This window comes from Anolis sagrei, chromosome 5, assembly GCF_037176765.1.
Source record: "Anolis sagrei isolate rAnoSag1 chromosome 5, rAnoSag1.mat, whole genome shotgun sequence".
In the NCBI taxonomy this organism is placed as follows: Eukaryota; Metazoa; Chordata; class Lepidosauria; order Squamata; family Dactyloidae; genus Anolis; species Anolis sagrei.
Genome location: NC_090025.1, coordinates 169,676,060 through 169,695,379, shown reverse-complemented (window position 1 = coordinate 169,695,379; position 19,320 = coordinate 169,676,060). Strand labels below are relative to the sequence as shown.

Genomic DNA, 19,320 nt, shown 5'->3' with positions numbered 1-19,320 from the left:
ATTGGTCATGCTGCGAGTTGTAGCACACCAATATTTAACCCTATTTTATATGTTTGCTGAAGGAGAAAGAAGGCCTTGGATGCAGTACACAAGATGCTGGTGTCATTGTTGTTTTCATCTTCAGCTGAATATTTTAAAATGCAGTTGACAAGATCTGTCCTGCATTCAGTAGCTGTTGGTGCTAGAAAAAAATTAAGTACTGATTGAACATGTGTATTTTTTTAATATTGGGGGAGCAGATAAAACAAGGTATGAAAGTAAGTCCCTTAGTATTTCCAAAGGCTGTGCTCAGGTACGGATGGAGAAGGAAACACATTGGTCAGCCTCTATTCTTTATTGAGAGTTTGTTTGTCTATGTGAATGTCTAGTTACAGAATGATTATAGGTCTGGATACTTAACATCTATGAATGCTCTAATAGTCTAAATACCTAAAACATAATTTTCTGCTTTAATTCTTTTAGGACGTATCCATTTTTTAAAATGCAAAACTATGCATGTTTGATATATCAGGTCATTATAGAATCATAGAGTTGGAAGAGACCTTGTGGGCCATCCAGACCAACCTCCTGCCATGAAGCAGGAAAATTACATTTAAAGCACCCCCAACAGATGGTCATCCAGCCTCTGTTTAAAAGCCTCCAAAGAAGGAACATCCACTACACTCCAGGGCAGAGAGTTCCACTGCTGAACAGCTCTCACAGTTAGGAAGTTCCTCCTAATGTGGAATCTCCTTTCCTGTAGTTTGAAGCCATTGTTCTGCGTCCTAGTCTCCAGAGCAGCAGAAAACAAGCTTGCTCCCTCCTCCCTATGACTCCCCCTCATATATTTATACATGGCCATCATGTCATCTCTCAGCCACTTGCTGAGTTGGTAATAAAATAAAATAAAGTTGGTAACCAATAAAAAACAGCTTTTTTAATTAGGTGCTATCCCTATCTTAGATATACAACTAAAATATTATATGCAAAATAATCTTCAGAAGTTTTAGCTTCAGTAAACCTTTAACGGTTACTGCAAGTTCCGTTATCTATGGGGAGATTGTAAAACTATAGACTCTCATAAGCACTGGCATATAGCAATATGTTAGTAGTTTGTACAGTGTTAATACCATCTGTGTTTTCCTAAAAAGATACCTGGAACAGATCTCTATCCCTTGTGCGTGCTTTAGTTTTATTAACATATATTTGGTTGTGTTTTGAAAATTAATAAAATATTTATTTAAGCCTGTTGCTTTGTATTTTCTGCTAGACAGAGTTACTGTCAAAATGGCCCGCAATATTTATTTTTAAAAAATAGATGGCTGTATTTCTGGTCTAAAAATCCTGTTGCTTAAAAATTTGAATGAAAAAGGCTATGAGGAGAAAAGCAGCGCGGTCTACATAATGTGAAGACATAAAAGGCATTGTGTCTATAAAAATGTGTGAAAACAATAGCAGCTAATTTCACACCCCATGGGACAAGGGAGTACGAAATGTGCTTTAGCTTTAGATAACAGTTGTTTCCACTGGCCAAGCTGGTTTACAGAGCTTCCTCTTCGTCTCTCTGCCCACTAGAGGCTTGGTAGGCCAGGTGCCAGCAGAGGTGTTAGCGAAACCTAGCAATTCCAAGCTTAATCTTTTCACCTACCTTTTCTCTTCCCTTAATGTGTTCATTATTTGCTGAGCATTTCCCTCGTCTTTGTCCTCGGGGTTTGTTTGGCATTTCCCTCCTTTCTTTCTAATTCAGCTTGCTTTGTATGGGTGAGATATGGAACAGCACCAAAATCCGGCACCCTGGAAAGGAAGGGATTTCTACCCTGCGACAAAAGAAAACCGCCTTGACTTCAGAGATTGACTAATCCCAGCTGTTCTGATAATATAATTAAGGCTGCCTAATGTCTTTAATTTTGCAACCAGTTTGTGTGAAAAGGAGAATTTGGCACTCTAAAGCCTTAAACACTAAATGGCAATCTCAAGGCACCTAATTAGAATTCTCTGACATTAAGCTAATTGGTGAAACTGTATTTCAGCAGCTTAACTACTTTATTAATTTTTTTCCTCCGGATTTTCAATGGAAATCAATTGATGAGCTGTCACATCTTTCCCTTATGTCCTCCTCATGCTTCAAATTAAATTTGCTCATCAATGCTCCTCTCTGAAAGACCCTGGGTTTGCTACAAAAATTCAGTGAATATTATCACCAGCATTCCACCCTGTTCTCTTTTTAATCACTTACTATTGACCTAAAATTGGTAATTGTGAAACTTTGCCATGCTCTGGATGTGAGGCATTAGCAAAGAAGCCTTATAGGCTGAAAGTGTTCAAAAGTTTGTCTAACTTGTCTAACTTCATTAATTGAAGGAGAAGGAAAGTATTGTTGAATAGTTATTCTTCTGTAATCAGTAAAGATGTTTATTGTTTTTTTATGTGCTGCTAATTATCATCATTATGTTTAGCTATAAATGTATAATGTGTAAGGGCACTCCATGCAGTCATGCCGGCCAGCATCTATGGACAATGCTGGCTCTTCTGCTTAGAAATGGAGATGAGCACCACCTCCCAGAGTTGACTTAATGTCAAGGGGAAACCTTTACCTTATATAATGTGTACTCATTGCAGTGTACATACACAGGGATATACAGTGAAAAGATCAGTGATAAAGCCAGTGATTTGTGTACAGAAATTTTCCGATTTTCTTGCATCTCTATATTTGATTGGATAAGCTCTCTGAAACAGAAGAGAGCTACTACCAATCCGTGTTAGAGCCGCCGCAAACTCTGTTCCTGTGGGAGCAAACCTTGCTAGCACGTCCCTGACGTCATGAGACTCCGCCTCTCGCCCCGCCCCTTTCTCCGCCTCTTTCTCCTTGCGAGAGTGGTTTTTCCTTTGCTAGGGCAGCATTGCCAGCATGCTCTCTCAGTTGGCAGAATTCAACTGAGAGAAAATGCGGGCAATGCTGCCCTAGCAAAGGAAAAACCACGCTGGCAAAGAGAAAGGGGCGGAGAAAGGGGCGGGGCGAGAGGCGCAGGCTCATGATGTCAGGGACGTGCTAGCAAGGTTTGCTCCCGCAGGAACAGAGTTTGCGGCGGCTCATAGCAGTACTGAGCTAGGTGAGGCAATGATCAGATTTGTCATAAGGCATCTTCCTATTACTAAAGCAGAAAGATACTTACCTAAGACTGTCCAGTGTGGATTTGGCACTATCCAGATGTGGAAGCGACAAAGATACTTACTTACTCAGGCGTTCCATCATTCTCAGAGTATGATGGCCTTCCAAGTGCCATGTCTCGGACTGTGGACACCTATTCTTGACACACATGTTCTTCCACAGTGAGAACATCGGTTTCCAGGTGGAAGGCGGTCCCAAGGCACCTTCCCCATGGCACGTTTCCCCCTTTTGCCCTCCATTCGTGCCTCTTCAAATTCCACAGCACTGCTGGTCACAAATGACCTCCAGTTAGAGCACACTAGGGCCAGGGCTTCCCAGTACTCGGTGTCTATAACACAGTTTTTAAGGTTAGCGAACAGTCCATTTTTATATCTCTTTTCCTGTCCACCACCATTCCATTTTCCATTCTTTATAGGGAGTACAGTAACTACATAGTAACTCCTTCAGAGTCAAGCCAGTCACTTCAAGGATACCATCCATCCATCTTGCCCTTGGTCGGCCCCTCTCCCTTTTTCGTTCCATTTTCCCCAGCATCATTGTCTTCTCTAAGCTTTCCTGTCTTCTCATGATGTGGCCAAAGTACTTCATCTTTGCCTCTAATATCCTTTGTTGCCAATTTATTTTCTGCCAATAATTTGAATGCAAAATAAGTTTTTGCAACCTGTCTTTTGTGCAAACCAGCAGCGACCTGATCATCATGGAAAGATTGCAAATATAGTTAATGGAACTGTTCATTTGTAGGGTGGAGTGAATGACTGGACCTTAGCCAACAGGGGCAGAGTAGTGCTGATACCTCTAAGAAAATGGAGACAGTTTAAATTAGCCTCCTTCCATGCAGTAATTAAATTATGCAATAGACTCCAGAATGTCTTAACAGGCCCTGCTTGAATACTTGGTTTGTTTGGCATTGTAACAATGTGTTGTGTAGTGGGAACTTGCATTTTTGGCATTCAGGAGCTGTAGTATTTTTCATCTTTTTTGTTTTTAATGTTTTTGTAAAAGCAAGACTTGGATCAGAATTACCAAGTTTTAAAATTTTGCGATTATTATTTTAGGGGATGAGAGGAAGAAAGGAAGGAAAGAAATGCATTCAGTGGTTTGTTATGTAACAATTAAAATGGTTTAAGATACCAGCAAAGTTTATTAGTAGAAGCAGACTGAAATGTGAAGTGTCTAATTAGTAACAAAGATAATGTTTTAAAGAGTAAAATAAATGCACAAGGCATAAGTAAATATTTAAATACAGACAAAATAAAGACCACTGAAATTGGAAGTGACCAGTGACATACCGCAACAGCAGGAACCATTTGGATTACCTCTACTTAAGAAATTTTAAACTGAAAGACTGGTTAGCATTTTACTACAATAATAATATCATTCTTTTAAAAAGATTTACATCACAATTTTTTTTTAATTGCTATTTGGGAGTCAATAGGTAATCATTAGATATTAGGTTTGGAATCTAACCTATTCAGCTATTGGCACATCTGTTATATTACAGAAATATACAATAGAGTCTCGCTTATCCAACCTTCACTCATTCAACATTCTGTATTATCCAACATAATTTGCCTCCCTCCCGGATCCACTGCTGTTTCAATACATTGCGATGTTTTGGTGCTAAATTCGTAAATACAGTAATTATTACATAACATTATTGTGTATTGAACTGCTTTTTCTGTCAATTTGTTGTAAAACATGATGTTTGGATGCTTAATTTGTAAAATCATAACGTAATTTGACGTTTAATAGGCTTTTCTTTAATCCTTCCTTATTATCCAACATTTTTGCTTATCCAACATTCTGCCAGCCCATTTATGTTGGATGAGTGAGAGTCTACTGTATATCATTTTCATTAGAAATTTCCAGTGTTACATAGATTAGCTCAGCCATTTTGCTTTGAAAGTTCACGAGAAAAGACGAAAAACCTATCTGGACTTCAAGGTCAGCATCAAATTCACCAGGTGTTTTTTTTAATTTACTTTTTCAACATTAGCGGTCAGTTACTGTCTCATCTGGACAGCAGTTACATTACTCTTCTAAGTTTAAAAAGTTACTGTGCCAAAATGTCTTATGAGTTGATGGTGAGTCCTGGTCCAAGGTTCTTCACTAAGGGAGATAAGGTAAAGAGTCTTTTTTTTGGTGGCACCTTATCTATGGAATGAATTCCGTAGAGAGACCCACTTGCCATATACATTGCTGGCATTTTCTGGTTCCAAATGAATACCTTATCCTCCCAAACTGAAAAGCACAGTGAAGAACTATTTTAGTAAATTTTTGGCCTCTCTACTAATCTGGGCTTTTTTTTCCTAGTGGTTTTAAATAACTATTATAAGGTGGTCTGTTTTATCTCTTGCTGCTAATATTTCTTTTATTTGTGTTATCTTGTGCTGTTTTTATTATTGACTTATTGTACTTTTACAGTGACGCAATAAGTTAAACCCTTGTGTTGCCAGGACTGCTGACCAAGAGGTCAGCGATTTGAATCTGGGGAGAGTGGGTTGAGCTCCCTCTTTCAGCTCCAGCTCCCCATGCGGGGACATGAGAGAAGCCTCCCACAAGGATGGTTAAACATCAAACTTCTGGGCATCTCCTAGCCAGTTCTCTCACACAAGAAACGACTTGCAGTTTCTCAAGTCGCTCCTGACATGAAACGAAAAAAATCAGAACACCATCTGATGTCATCGTGCAGTGGTTACACTTGTTTTTGTCCCTAGACTAGAAAAGTTAACTTTTTCTATAAAGTGAAACATGGAAAATGCCATTGTCTTAGTAGAATGAGCAACATATAACAATAGTGCTACAATGTATACGTTTATTGGGTGCCATTGGTTGCTAAGGGATTTGGCTGACCATTGGACTAAATCCCGCTTTTCTCTTACAGCTTCTTTCCCTTTTGTTTGAAGATTTATTCAAAAAATTTAACTCTGAACTCAAGAAGATTGCTGATCAAGTAATCCCTAAGCAGAGGGCAGCCCAATTTGATGTCGTTAAGCACATGCGGCAAGATCAGATCACCAATGGCATGGTGAATGCCATCTCTACTGTAAGTATTTCGTCTATTTTTGGAAGACGTTGTATTACAGATTCCAGATGAATAATGCTCAACCTGTTCTGATTAGACACAGGAAACTTGCTTGTACTGCCCTTTGGTAGACGTTTCTTAAATTTTGACCTTTAGGGTAATTGGTCACTGAAGAGATTCAAGATGGATCGTCAAGGTGTAACTCAAGTATTATCCCGTTTATCCTACATATCTGCTTTGGGAATGATGACAAGGATCTCTTCTCAGTTTGAAAAGACAAGAAAAGTGAGTGGTCCTCGATCACTGCAACCATCTCAGTGGGGTATGCTGTGCCCATCAGATACTCCTGAAGGAGAGGTAAGCACTGTCAATTGCATTTCCTTCTCCCTTTTACAGTGAGCGTATCCCCACAATACAGAAACCTGACTTGTGCTTGCAGTGGAAACAACTAAACAAACCATAGACTATTCACTGAGTTCCCACAACAAGACAAACCAGGGATACTCAGAACTTTGGTTTGTTATGAATGAGCACTATTCTGATACAATTGCCTTTCTCTGGTTTGGAGGGAAGGCAATTCAGCAGGAAGAAATAACTGAAACAACCAAGGATGGCATACTTTTGAGGAAAACAAAGACATATCAAACAGTATTTTAAAAGTATTGTTGACTGCCTGCAGTTCAACCAAGGATTTGAGCTCTATAACCTTATGTGAGATCCCTCAGATATGTTGGCTGTGAGCTTTTTAAATTCTTTATTAATTAGTATATGAAGTCACAAAAAAAGCCTCCTGTATTTTTTGCAAGACTAATGTGTTGTGCAGTGTCACCCATCTGCTAATGTGATATTAATAATCTGTCCCACAAAGTCTGTCTATTTTTGCCTTGATTTTCCTTGCACACTTGAAAACAATCCAGAGAAAGTGAGTTTTCACGAATGTCCTGCTAAGCTTAGTAGGTATTATCCCAAAGCAGGAATGTTAGTCTTTAAGGCCAGTGAAGATCAAGTGAATGCAAATTAATTAAAATTAAGGTTATATCCTCTTTAAAAGTCCAGATGGAGCTCATAGTAATAATAATAATAATAATAATAATAATAATAATAATAAACTTTATTTGTACCCCGCTACCATCTCCCCAAGGGACTCGGTGCGGCTTACATGAGGCCAAGCCCACAGCACATACAATTTTGATTATATTTCTGAGCAATATGTGTGTGTGTGTGTTCCATTGATGATTCTGATATTATTTCTTTCATTAGGATTTAGTCGCTAGAAACTGGACAGGATATAGTCACTCCAGCCATAGATGGCAGTAACTAAGTTTGAAAATCCATAGCTTATCCATGGCTCAAACATTCATGGCTTGAAAATATCCAAATTAGTTCCAAAAAGCAAATCTTGATTTTACCATTTTATATAAGGGACACCATTTTACTGCACCATTGTATATAATGGGTCTTGAACATCCATAGATTTTGGTATCCACAGAGGATCAGGGAACCAAATCCTAGCCCACTTTATTTTGAACCAATGTATCTTGGACACAAACAGAAGAATGCTAGCCTTCTAATGCATTACCACTCTTATCATTGGAAGAGTTCATATAAGATCACTATTTATGTGCTGTTTTCTTTTTTCAAATTGTCTTTTCTTCAGGCTTGTGGCTTGGTGAAAAACCTAGCACTGATGACTCACATTACAACCGATATGGAAGATGGCCCTATTATTAAATTAGCTGGTAACCTGGGAGTAGAAGATGTAAATCTTCTATGTGGAGAAGAACTTTCATATCCAAATGTCTTTCTTGTTTTTCTTAATGGTATGACACTTTTAACAAAAATATTTGGTTTTTAATCTAGTTAATAGAGTTAGTCTTGTGTCAGTGGTACTTCATAAGATTTCTAATAATCTTAGATATTAAGATAAATAGTTTTTAGGGTCTGTTCCATCACCTTAATAGAATTTATGACTCTTTCTCCTTGGACCCCATTTTGGGACAGCTGCTCTCTCGTCTAGATAATTGCATAACTACAGAAGCAAGAATATGATGGTTCATTTTAGAGCAAAATTTTTATATTTAAAGACTAGTGTATTTAGATTTGGGCTGATTTTATGGTCCTCTGAGGTCAATTCCCAGTCTCTGGATTGTGATTAAGAAACTGCACTTGTTTTGTGTGTACCTGCTACATGCAAGGAGAGAGTAGGGAAGTGCAAATTAGAAAGGAGACCTGCTTTTGCTATATGAATCAAAAGACTAATAGGTAAAGGTAAAGGTAGTCCCCTGACATTAAGTCCAGTCATGTCTGACTCTGGGGTATGGTGCTCATCTCCATTTCTAAGCCGAAGAGCCAGCGTTGTCCGTAGACACCTCCAAGGTCATGTGGCCGGCATGACTGCATGGAGCGCTGTTAAAAAAAGACTAATAGTCTTCTATAATTATAATTTGGGGGCAAGGCGAATCTGGCTGTTTTAATAGGCATTATACTATTGTGTTATCAAAAGCTTTCATGGTCGAAATCACTGGGTTGCTGTGGGTTTTCTGGGCTGTATGACCAAGTTCCAGAAGCATTCTCTCCTGATGTTTTGCCCCCATTATGGCAGGCATCCCCAGAGGTTGATATATTACAAGCATGTGGATAATTTCAACAGAAAGGATGAAACCATGAAAATGAATAAAATCTGGCTACCAGTTTTAAAAAACTCCAAAATCAGGACAGTAAAGAGCAACACTCAAAAACAGGGGAAATCCAGAGAAGAATCAATCAGGGCTAGGTAACACTTCCAAACAAAGGATTCCCCCAGGCAGCAATCAGCCAGGCTTTGAAGCTGCAAGGCCATTAATTGCTAATCAGGGCGGCTAATTGCAACATTCAATTCTTGCCTCAAACAGATAAGAGTTCTTTTTTTCCACCCTGAACCTTCCACTGATATATAAACCTCCCCTGTTTAGTTTCCAATATACCTCACAACCTCTGATGATGCCTGCCATAGATGTGGGCGAAACATCAGGAAAGAATGCTTCTGGAACAAGGCCATACAGCTCGGAAAACTCACAGCTATTATATTATTCTTTATGTCCTTTTGGTCTCCTTTTAAGTGGATGCTTTGAATAGCTTTTAATGTTACAAATAGTTTACAGTTGCCCCTCCACATTTTTGGGTTTGACTTTTACGGATGTGGTTATTCACAGAATTGATTAGTTCGACTCCATGGTCATCGTCTTCCAAACACTTACGCTCGACTTTAAATTGAAGATAAGAGTTGATGCAAACATACCAAATTTTCTGCTGGCCCTGTCTGCCTCAAGAGCAATAGAAATGTGGAGCTGGAGAAGTAGATGTGACAGTATAACATAATTATTTATAACATAATTGTTTTCTTTAACAGGCAACATTCTTGGTGTCATTCGAGACCATCGTAAACTGGTCTACACATTTCGGTTGATGCGCAGAGCTGGTTATATCAATGAATTTGTTTCTATCTCAACAAATCTGACAGATAGATGTGTATATATTTCCTCCGATGGAGGAAGGTTGTGCCGGTAAGCATCTCGAACATTAGCTTTTATCTGCACCAATTGCTCTTACCTCCAAATCTCTCTTTTTTGCTCAATTCATCTACAAAGGCAGGTTTGCACAAAAACACTAAACCTGGCTGTCAAACAGCTACCTACTGATTAAAAAAAGCCAATCATGCAAATTACACCAATCTTAATTGGCACTGGATGACCAATTGCTTTTCACTAGTTTCCCAGGTTTGTTGTGACTTTTTTTTTCCATTGGCCACTTTACAGTTGCTCTGTTTTCCCCCTCAATGTTTGAAAGCGCTAATTAGCCTCTAAACTGTTAGCTTCAACTTTTGGAGTGGAATGCCCGAGTATGTTGTAGTTATTTACTGCACTCTGCAGGATCGTCTTGGACAAACAGCAGCAGCTCTTGACGTTTCAATTGTGCATACCATTCTTTGTATCTGTGTTTCCTTGGGATAGTGGTAGTGGAAACCTTTCAGAATCCCAATTTTGGCTTGAACACTGAGAGTTTAGCTTTATAATTTAGTGTGCAATCAAGCATTTTATATTTTTCTCTCCAAAATGGAATTGGTCTTCTAAAAATAAGTTTTAACTGATTGACCAATTAATATGTTGCACTCCTTGTGTTCCCAAAATGCTGTTGACTAGCTATAATGTAAGCATCAATGTTATGGTATAGATCTTCTGCAGAACATAATTGACTTGATATAGCCAATCTTTTTATATTTATAAATGTATTTTAAGGAACAGCAGCCTTGAGTAATGAAATCCCAGAGGAAAGCTGTAAAGATGTTGTATTTTACTAACCTGAATTTATTTATTTCGTGTCATGACATAGTTTATCTAAAACTGATAAAATAAAGGGATCACAAGCTACTACATAGTTTTAGACCAAAAATGGGCAACAGCGACAGCATTGTCTGTAGCTTTAAACATTTTTTCTTTCTGTGCATGAGGCAGGGCATTGTCGGCAAGCATTCAGATGCCGAGTTGTTTGTTCTGCTCCACAGTCCCACAAGGTGGAGGATTTTTTTCAGGTAGTGCCATTTTGCCAGGTTGTCTTTTGATCTGCCCACTTTGCTTCTAGCCTGTTCAGGGACTTCCAGGTTGCCCATTCTTGGTTTGCCCCTGAAGGAAGACCCTCATGGGGGGGGGGGGGGGCATCCAGTTGGAATTGCCAGATTTTACTGCCCACAGGGATATTCTTGCTGTTGCTGGAGGAACATTTAGAGGAGTGGTGGTTCTCATGATTTAAGTCTACTAGGAGGAGGCTGAGAGCCATATAGTGGGTGGCTTTCACAATGCTCAACCTTATTTCTCCGGCAATTGGCAACAACTTCCCATTGCACATCAGGAGGGGGAGAACAAAGCCAGCTAGCTTATAGAGTGTATCAACAGGTGTAGGCTTAAGGCATCCTGTGATTATTCTACATGCCTCATTTAGTACTAGTACTATATTCGCCTGCTTCATGTGGGCAGATTCATGCCAGACACGGCAGGCATACTCAGCAGTTGAGTAAGACATGGTCAGGGATGATGTTTTTATTAATTTTGGGTCTGCACCCTATGTGCTATTAGTAAGTTTCCGCAGGATGTTATTGCGTGCAGCTACTTCGTGCTTGGTGTTTGCACAGTGTTTCCAAAATTTAAAAGTAATTATGCAATGCTGGGATTGATAAAAGACGAAACTGTGTGAACTGGGATTCCAAAAGGTCTTGCCAACATATAGAAACCCAACTCGCTTTTTCCGCAGCCAATCTTGATTCAATGGCTTTTCCTTTTAGGAAATTCATCATGCAAATGTAGGATTAGCTTATACCAAGTCAAAGCACTGATCCACCTTCTCAGAATTACCTAAACTGACCAAAAGCAGTTCCCCTAGGAATCTCCCAGCATGACCTGGAAATGGCAGAGATTGAACTTGGGACATTTGCATCCTAAGCACATGCTGCATTGTTGCACTGCTGCCCTTCAAATGGCTTTAAAACAAGGGTGGAAATTATGCACTCTGGGAATGGTCAGAGTTCCTGTATGGCTCTTACAACTCCCAGATCCCTTCAACATCAGGCCAGTTTGATTTGATATGTACATTTTCTTTGAACATTCAGAATCCCGACAATTAAATAATTCAACATTTTAAATTGATTGACAGTTTTAATCATTTTTTACAATGTTCATGATTCTCCCTAATATATTTATACCGTTATTGTACATACTTGTCATCTTTTGTTTAACTAAAATATATTTTAAACACTTTAAATGTTTTGTCATAGCAACGCATCTTTATCATAAATGCCATAAAATTTTCATCCCAAGTCAACTTAGTAGTGGGACTTACCAGTGTTTACTTATGTCATCCTTTCAGTTTGTTCATCTGCCATTGAAAAATAACAGCCAGATAATCTAGATTTCTGGGTGGCAAGCTCTCTGTAAACTATGTGTACATCTACACCTATTGTGGAATCACTCCATTCTTCACTTCTCTAATTTAATTGTTAATTCCATTTAACTGTTTAACTTTTCTTTAAAACGTACTATATCCCAGGAGCTTGGAATCTGCAATCCATTCTGTTTCAGCACACTATAACTATAAGGCTCTATCATATTTCTCAAGGTGGAAAACCCCATAATCAGTGTCATCTTTATGACAGGTATGAAATGCATTCACTCTGTATTAATTAACCTTCCTCCTTTCTCCAAATCTAGACCCTATATTATTGTGAAGAAGCAAAGTCCTGCAGTTACTGAGAAGCATATGGAAGAACTTGCACAAGGTTATAGGTAAGCGTTGGGCAAAAGGTATCTTGTCTGTTCCATTCTCTAGCTAAAACATGGGATAGGGTGAGGTGGAGGATTATGAACTATTGGGGATAATGGATGGATCATAACTTGTTAGAATCTCAAACAATCAGAGGTAGCAGAGTTTGAAAGGAGTATTCCTTGAGTTTATTTGATGCTTAAGGCAGGCAAAGATTCCAGCAGAATTCTTTTAAAATAACAATGTTTGTTTACTTATAACTTCATGCATTCGATGATGCAGGCACATTTCTTTTGAGGGTTAAAAACTTGAAAAATGTTTGGAGAGTTTATATCTTAAAACTTATGAAGTTTACTGTTTCTTTACTATGTTACTCCGCACAGCTCTTCTCAATAAGAGTTTACTTTAAAAGAAAACACAAGCCTCAACAATTTACTTGCTTCTAACATTAGCTTCTGCACACTAAAAGACTTCTTTCTACACTCAAACTGACTCAAAGCTCAACAGACATTCTTTAACAGGTTCAAAGCTCATCTGGCTGTCATTTTAAAAACGGAACACTCCAGCCTGCCGCTGAGTCAGTCAAGTGACCTGCAGCTCCTCCCACTGCCCCAGGCACATAGAGATAAGGCAACTGCAAACTACAAACAAGGCATACACTTCAGGTTACAAAATGACATACTAATAAAACATTATTATAAAGCAGACAAATATCACATAGAGGAGGCTTGAGAAGGTTGTTTCCTCCAACATGAACAGCATTTTATATGCATTCTGTAATAATTAAAAATAAAAATTTTAAAATAAGAGAAACAAAACCCTTCTGTACTATTCATTCTGGAACCCAAATGCAAGGACAGGGTACTATATAGTTTCTTCATGGAGAAAGTCGTTGGTCCAGTCTCCAATAGTAGGACTGAAAAGTTACTTATCTATAACTCTGGGGAGCCAATTCCATCCAGGGTAGATGGTAGTGAGCTAAGCTGGACCAGAGTCTTTATAAAGCAGTTACATATTAGAGCACAAAATCAACTCATTTCCACTCACCTGCTTCTCATGTTATGTTAAAACATATTTCAGTTATTTGCCTTCCATAAGTGCTTTCTTCAGCTTTAATGTGCAACTATAAATTGTTTTGAAACACTACTTTCTACTTTCAGGAATTTTGAAGATTTCTTACATGAAAGCCTTGTTGAATATCTGGATGTAAATGAGGAAAATGACTGCAATATTGCATTATATGAACAAACAATCAATAAGTAAGTGTTCTTTCTCGTTAGAGTATTGCATAGTTGATTTTAGCATGTGAAGGAATGTCTTGTATTGGGAGTAGCTTAAAAGAACAAGAAAACAGAATATTAGATATGTTTGCATTGTGATGATGAAGAGGTATGTATGCATGCATGCCATAATAATAATAATAATAATTAATAATTAATAATAATAATACATTATTTGTATACCACCCTATCTCCCCAAAGGGACTCGGGGTGGTTTCCAACATGTAAGGCAAACATTTAATTGCCTTCAAGTCTCATATGAATTTCTGGCGACCCTAGTGTTTTTTAGGCAAAGAATATTACTATTATTTGTTTGTTTGTTTTTAACACACTTTTCTCCAATGAATGGTACTCAAAGCAGCGAACAAATTAAAATGAGAAAAATCACATGACACAAAATAAAATAAAACTGATAAACAGATAACACAGTTACATAAGCCATAGACAACAAGTTAATGAATACAACATATACCACTAAAATTCCCTGAGCCTCAAGCCTCAAGCCAATGAGGTCATCCATAAGATGTTATATTAAACATCCTAAAACTCTGTATGTTTAGGCCATGTATCCATTGTCAGGTCCGAGATAGCCTTCATTGATATGCTTTACCCATCATAGCCTATTATGGGTTATCAGGGAAGGTCTGCTTCCATAGGAAGGTTTTAACCTGTACATGAAAGGCCAGTAGAGAGATGGCCAATCACACCTCTTTGGGAAGGGACTTCTAGAGCCATGAGGCCACCATCGAGAAGGCCCTCTCTCTCATTCCCACTAACTGCTTGTGGCGGTGATGGGACTGAGAGAAAGGCCTCCCCCGATTATCTCAGTACTTGTGTGGGCTGGTAAGAAGAGATGCAGTCCCTCAAGAAGGCTGGGCCTGAACTGTTTAAGGCTTTATAAGCTAAGACCAGGACCTTGAATTGTGCCCGGCAACAAGCAGAGCCAGTGTAGCTGCTTCAGGAGCGGAGTAGTTCTTTCCACATATCCTACCCCCATAAGCAGTTTAGCCACTGACCTTTGGACCAGTTGAAGTTTCCTTTGAAGATATTCAAAGGTAGTTTGCCAATTCCTTCTTCTGAAATATAGCCAACAATACCTGGTGTCCATTGATGGTCTCCCATCAATGGGGCTGGGGCTGATCCTGCATAGTTTCTAAGATCAGACAGGATCTGGTGCTTTTAAGGTATTTAGCCCAAAGTACTAAATATGTTCAAATGTTCATTAAAGGAGTCCCCAAAGAGAATATATATATATTGCCTTTCATTTTTTAAGAGTAACATAGTTCCAGGGCACCATATTAATGCACTAATGAGGCTCCTGAATAAATGTGCTTCCCTTTTCTCTTCCACCAGATTACTCCCCAGAACAAGGAAATCCCTAGATCAAGGAAAGCAACTAAAATTATTGCTCCACAATATATAATAGATGTAATTTCAGAATAATTTGGAATACATGTCTTATAGTGGTCATTCCCTTTGTCCCTGCCTAGCTTTGTGAATTTTCCACTTTCAAAACCCTGAAATAAATACTTGATCTTCTAATGTGTAAATATGTGGCTTCTAACAAGTGGTGTCTTCTCTCCTTTCTAAGAGATACAACACATCTAGAGATAGAACCTTTCACTCTTCTTGGCGTCTGTGCTGGTCTTATTCCTTACCCTCATCATAACCAGTCTCCAAGAAATACTTACCAGTGTGCTATGGGGAAACAAGCTATGGGTAAGTCATATGTGCCTTAGCAGTTATATTATTGTGTAAGTCACAATACTTAGAAGTGTATGGGCTGTTACCAGTGCGCTATGGGGAAGTGCTATTGGAGGAGACTAGTGGTACTCCAAACAACAGATTTGTGTGTGCGATGTGTAAATTTTAGTGGACCTCAGGCCATGGACTTGTCTATGGCCTGAGGAATGGATTTTAGATGAAATTTTAATTCTATTGAATGCTTAAATTATGTTGAATTAGTTATTTATTATGTTGCTGTGAGCTTTATAACTTTTCATGTGATATTGTGGTTTGATGACTATGTTTGTTTTTTATGGTTGTTATGTTTTTGTTTATATGTTGTTCACCACTTTGAATCCCAATCTGGGAGAAAAGTGGTATAGAAATAAATAACAATAAAAAAGTATGGGTAAGTCATATGTGCCTTAGGAGTTACAATATTGTGTAAGTCATACAGTTCTGTTATTTTAAGGGTGCAATCTTATTGTTACAGATAATAAAAGACCATAGGATGTACCATTGGAAGCTTCCTTTAGGTGATGATAGAAAGGACTAATGTCATTGCTTCTCAGTAAGACCAAAAGGCTGTTAATCACAAAAGGCTTTGGATTTACTGAAGCCCAAAACCCTCTTTATTTCCCTGTTGTGCCACTAGCCTGTATGTTAGATTTAGGATAAGCAAAGATGGTAGCCTTTCTCTATCAGTTCAGCTGTTATGCATTCACTTTCCTTTGACCATTAGATAATTCTACCATCCATGTTTCTGAGTTCTTTAGCCTATTTTTCTATAGTGTTGTGTAAAATTCAATTTGGATCATACCACAGGTTCCGTTGTATCACATGTAACAATAACTGTGGGTTTTTTCAGTATCTTTAGAAAATTAACACTGAATGTTTTTGTGTCTTACGCTTCTTTACTCAAAAAACAGACAGGAGGTCTGGATAATGTTTTTTTTCTCTCTCTAAGCAACTAGTGTGTTTTATTTTTAACATGACAGACAAATTTTAGATCATTGAAAATCACCTTCCCCCGACCCATCCATCCACCCATTATGGAATTTTTGCTATAAGGTTGTCTCCCATTCTAGACAAATCTGCAAATGCTGGAACTCATGCGTTACTAGTAATTAGCAAATAACACTAAAATTATGTGTGCTAAGTACTGTATATCTTTGTGTATACTCCGACCTGAATATAAGCCACAGCACCTAAATTTACCACCAACAGCTGGGAAAACTTATTGACTCAAGTATAAGCCAAGGTTGGAAAATGCAGCAGCTACTGGTAAATTAAAAATAAAGATAGATTCCAATAAAATTACATTAATTGAGGCATCAGTAGGTTAAATGTTTTAGAATATTTACATAAATTTAAGATAAGACTGTCCAACTCTGATTAAACCATTATTTTAATCTTTTTGATGTAAATGTGATTACGTATCCTTCCAGTAATAATAAAGAAAGTAAAATAAATGTAATAATAGAGCAAAATAATAAATGTAATAATAAATAGAATCATAGAGTAGAATAATAAATGTAATAAAAAGAATAATAACAGAATAAAATAATAAATAACTTTGACTCGAGTATAAGCCAGAGAGGGGCTTTTCAGACTAAAAAAGGTTTGAAAAACTCGGCTTATACTCGAGTATATATGGTAAGTCGAATCTGAGTTAAGTTACCCCACTTTAGAAGTCCATGAGCTGTTACTTTATGTTACTGACAACACATTGATATGCTTAAATAAATCTTTGCCAAACAGTATATCTTTGTTAGCATGAATTAATTCTTCCTAATACAATCTAACTTTCAGCAACCTCTACACTCATAGTGTACAAAGTACTTTATATAAATCATTATATGAATGAAATACAGAATGAATTCTGTATATTTGGAGAATTCTTTTTCCCGATTTGTACGACACCCTGAGTATCCTTTGGGCTGATAATGGGTGGGATAAAAGTGACGTAAATAAATAAATAAATAAATTTTAGATTGCCATGGGAATTCGAGGCCAGCAAATGTGATTTTGTTCTTTCCCTGCTCCCTCTTTATCCCCTGCATCACACATTTTTGAGAATCATTATAAAATGCATTCACACTTCAAGTTCATTAAGAAGTGAAACTGTCATTTTTTGTGGTTATCTAGTTTTGTTAGTCATTACTTCCTTTCCCCTATATTTACTTCATGACAGCTGTTTCCTACCTATCCCATAGTCCTTTGGTATTTTCTCTGGAATAATTGTATCCAGAAACAGAAAGTTGTGCATTTATGGTATCCTATTTATGTTCATAAGCCATGGTCAAGGAAGTGAACTGTGTTTTAAATAGTAACCATGAAATAACTTTTGAATCCTAAATAATCACTGCTCAAATTCTAAAGTTGTTCTTTGTATCCTACATTTAGGATAGTGGTAATCTTAGACTTTCTATGCACAATACAATACTGTACTGGAAGTATTTGAAAAATAGGATAATATATCTCTCTTAATTTTAAATTCACTCCCTTTCTTTATCGGGTTTCTCCCCCCGGGGACTCTATTTTAGAACTATTAGCCTCAGAAGGTTTGGTTAGTTACCACACACAGTTAAGCAGGATCAGTGTGTACAGAAAGCCAATTCAGTATCTGTAGAGTTCTTTTGTAGTTTTCTGTGTGAAGGTCTTTTTTTCTCGTTTTGTTTTCAGTGTCATTTGCAATTCATTGTCTGTGTTTTCTGAGGTTGGTGTATTCAGCTGCTTTGACCCCGGGTCTTGCACATTTAGCTCCTTGGATACAATCCTCTGACGTTACTGCTGACGCTGGGAACACAAAAGCAGCTGAATATCTTTAGTGATATTTTTAAAGCTTTGTTTATGCTCTTGCCGAGCACCTGACTGAAGAAAGAGGAGGGAGATAAAAGTCCATTTTAAAAGTATTTTACAGAGTTTTGATTGTTTGCTTCATTTTATACTTCCTACTCATGTCCCAATCATTTGCTTTCATGTGGAAGCTCTGAGATCACAGTTGTAGGAAATTTCTTGCTGTTATCAATCTGTGTTTGCTGCTAATTACCTTCATTAACATTGGTACAAATGTAATTTTGTGTCAATTATTATAAATTGGCTCTTTGAATATGTCTGTATAGTGAATCATCACGTCAAATATATTTGGCCTTTAAAAAAAGAAAAAAATAGAATTCATTTTTGCCCACCCCCTGCTGCCACTAACTGATGCTGTATTGTCCTGCAGGAGAGACATGTTCAAGTCCATGTAGTCATTTCCTGGGCTGTCAAGAGTTTGGGATTATTGAGATAGCATTTTAGCTCCCTGCTGGGTAGGAAGAACACGTTGCTCGACGTTGCCCCCTTTCTGATCCTTTAGATGCCTGCACTGTCTTGGAAACACCATCCTTGTGCTTAGCGAGAGTTAGGGAAATGGGTCATTCCTACATTACATAAGTGCTCTTAATGCATTACAATCTTTTGGAAAGTGTACAGTGGGCATAAGCAGGACAGGAAAATTATTTCAGGTAAAAAGATAATAGTATAACAGATTCTTAAGCAATTATAAGAGCTCTTGGACCATATTACGACACTTATGCCCTACTTTTATCTGGGGCGTCCAATGTGTTCTCCCCCCCCCCCCCCATTTGTTATTGTGGGCCTTCAAGTTGGTTGCAACTCACAGCAATCTTAAGGCAAACCTATTGTGAGATTTTCTTGTCAGAATTTGTTCAGAAGGAGATTGCCATTGCATTGAGAGAATGGGACGTGCTCAAGGTTGCCCAGTGGATTTCCATAGCCAAGCTATGGGATCCATGCGCACTACACAGCCATGGTTCTATGGGATGCAAAAACACCAGGTCCAGAAGGCC

At 38.0% G+C, this 19,320-nt stretch overlaps 1 protein-coding gene across 1 annotated transcript in view; it reads left to right on the top strand.

Moving 5' to 3' along the window:
* Positions 1-19,320, top strand: part of POLR3B (RNA polymerase III subunit B) — an 80,510-nt gene that overhangs the window by 23,066 nt on the left and 38,124 nt on the right. Inside the window, exons 13-19 of the mRNA XM_060776921.2 lie at positions 6,033-6,194; positions 6,330-6,530; positions 7,831-7,993; positions 9,562-9,715; positions 12,410-12,484; positions 13,622-13,720; positions 15,333-15,460. Coding sequence (XP_060632904.1) covers positions 6,033-6,194; positions 6,330-6,530; positions 7,831-7,993; positions 9,562-9,715; positions 12,410-12,484; positions 13,622-13,720; positions 15,333-15,460 — 982 coding nt within the window. The remainder of the gene's footprint in view (positions 1-6,032; positions 6,195-6,329; positions 6,531-7,830; positions 7,994-9,561; positions 9,716-12,409; positions 12,485-13,621; positions 13,721-15,332; positions 15,461-19,320) is intronic.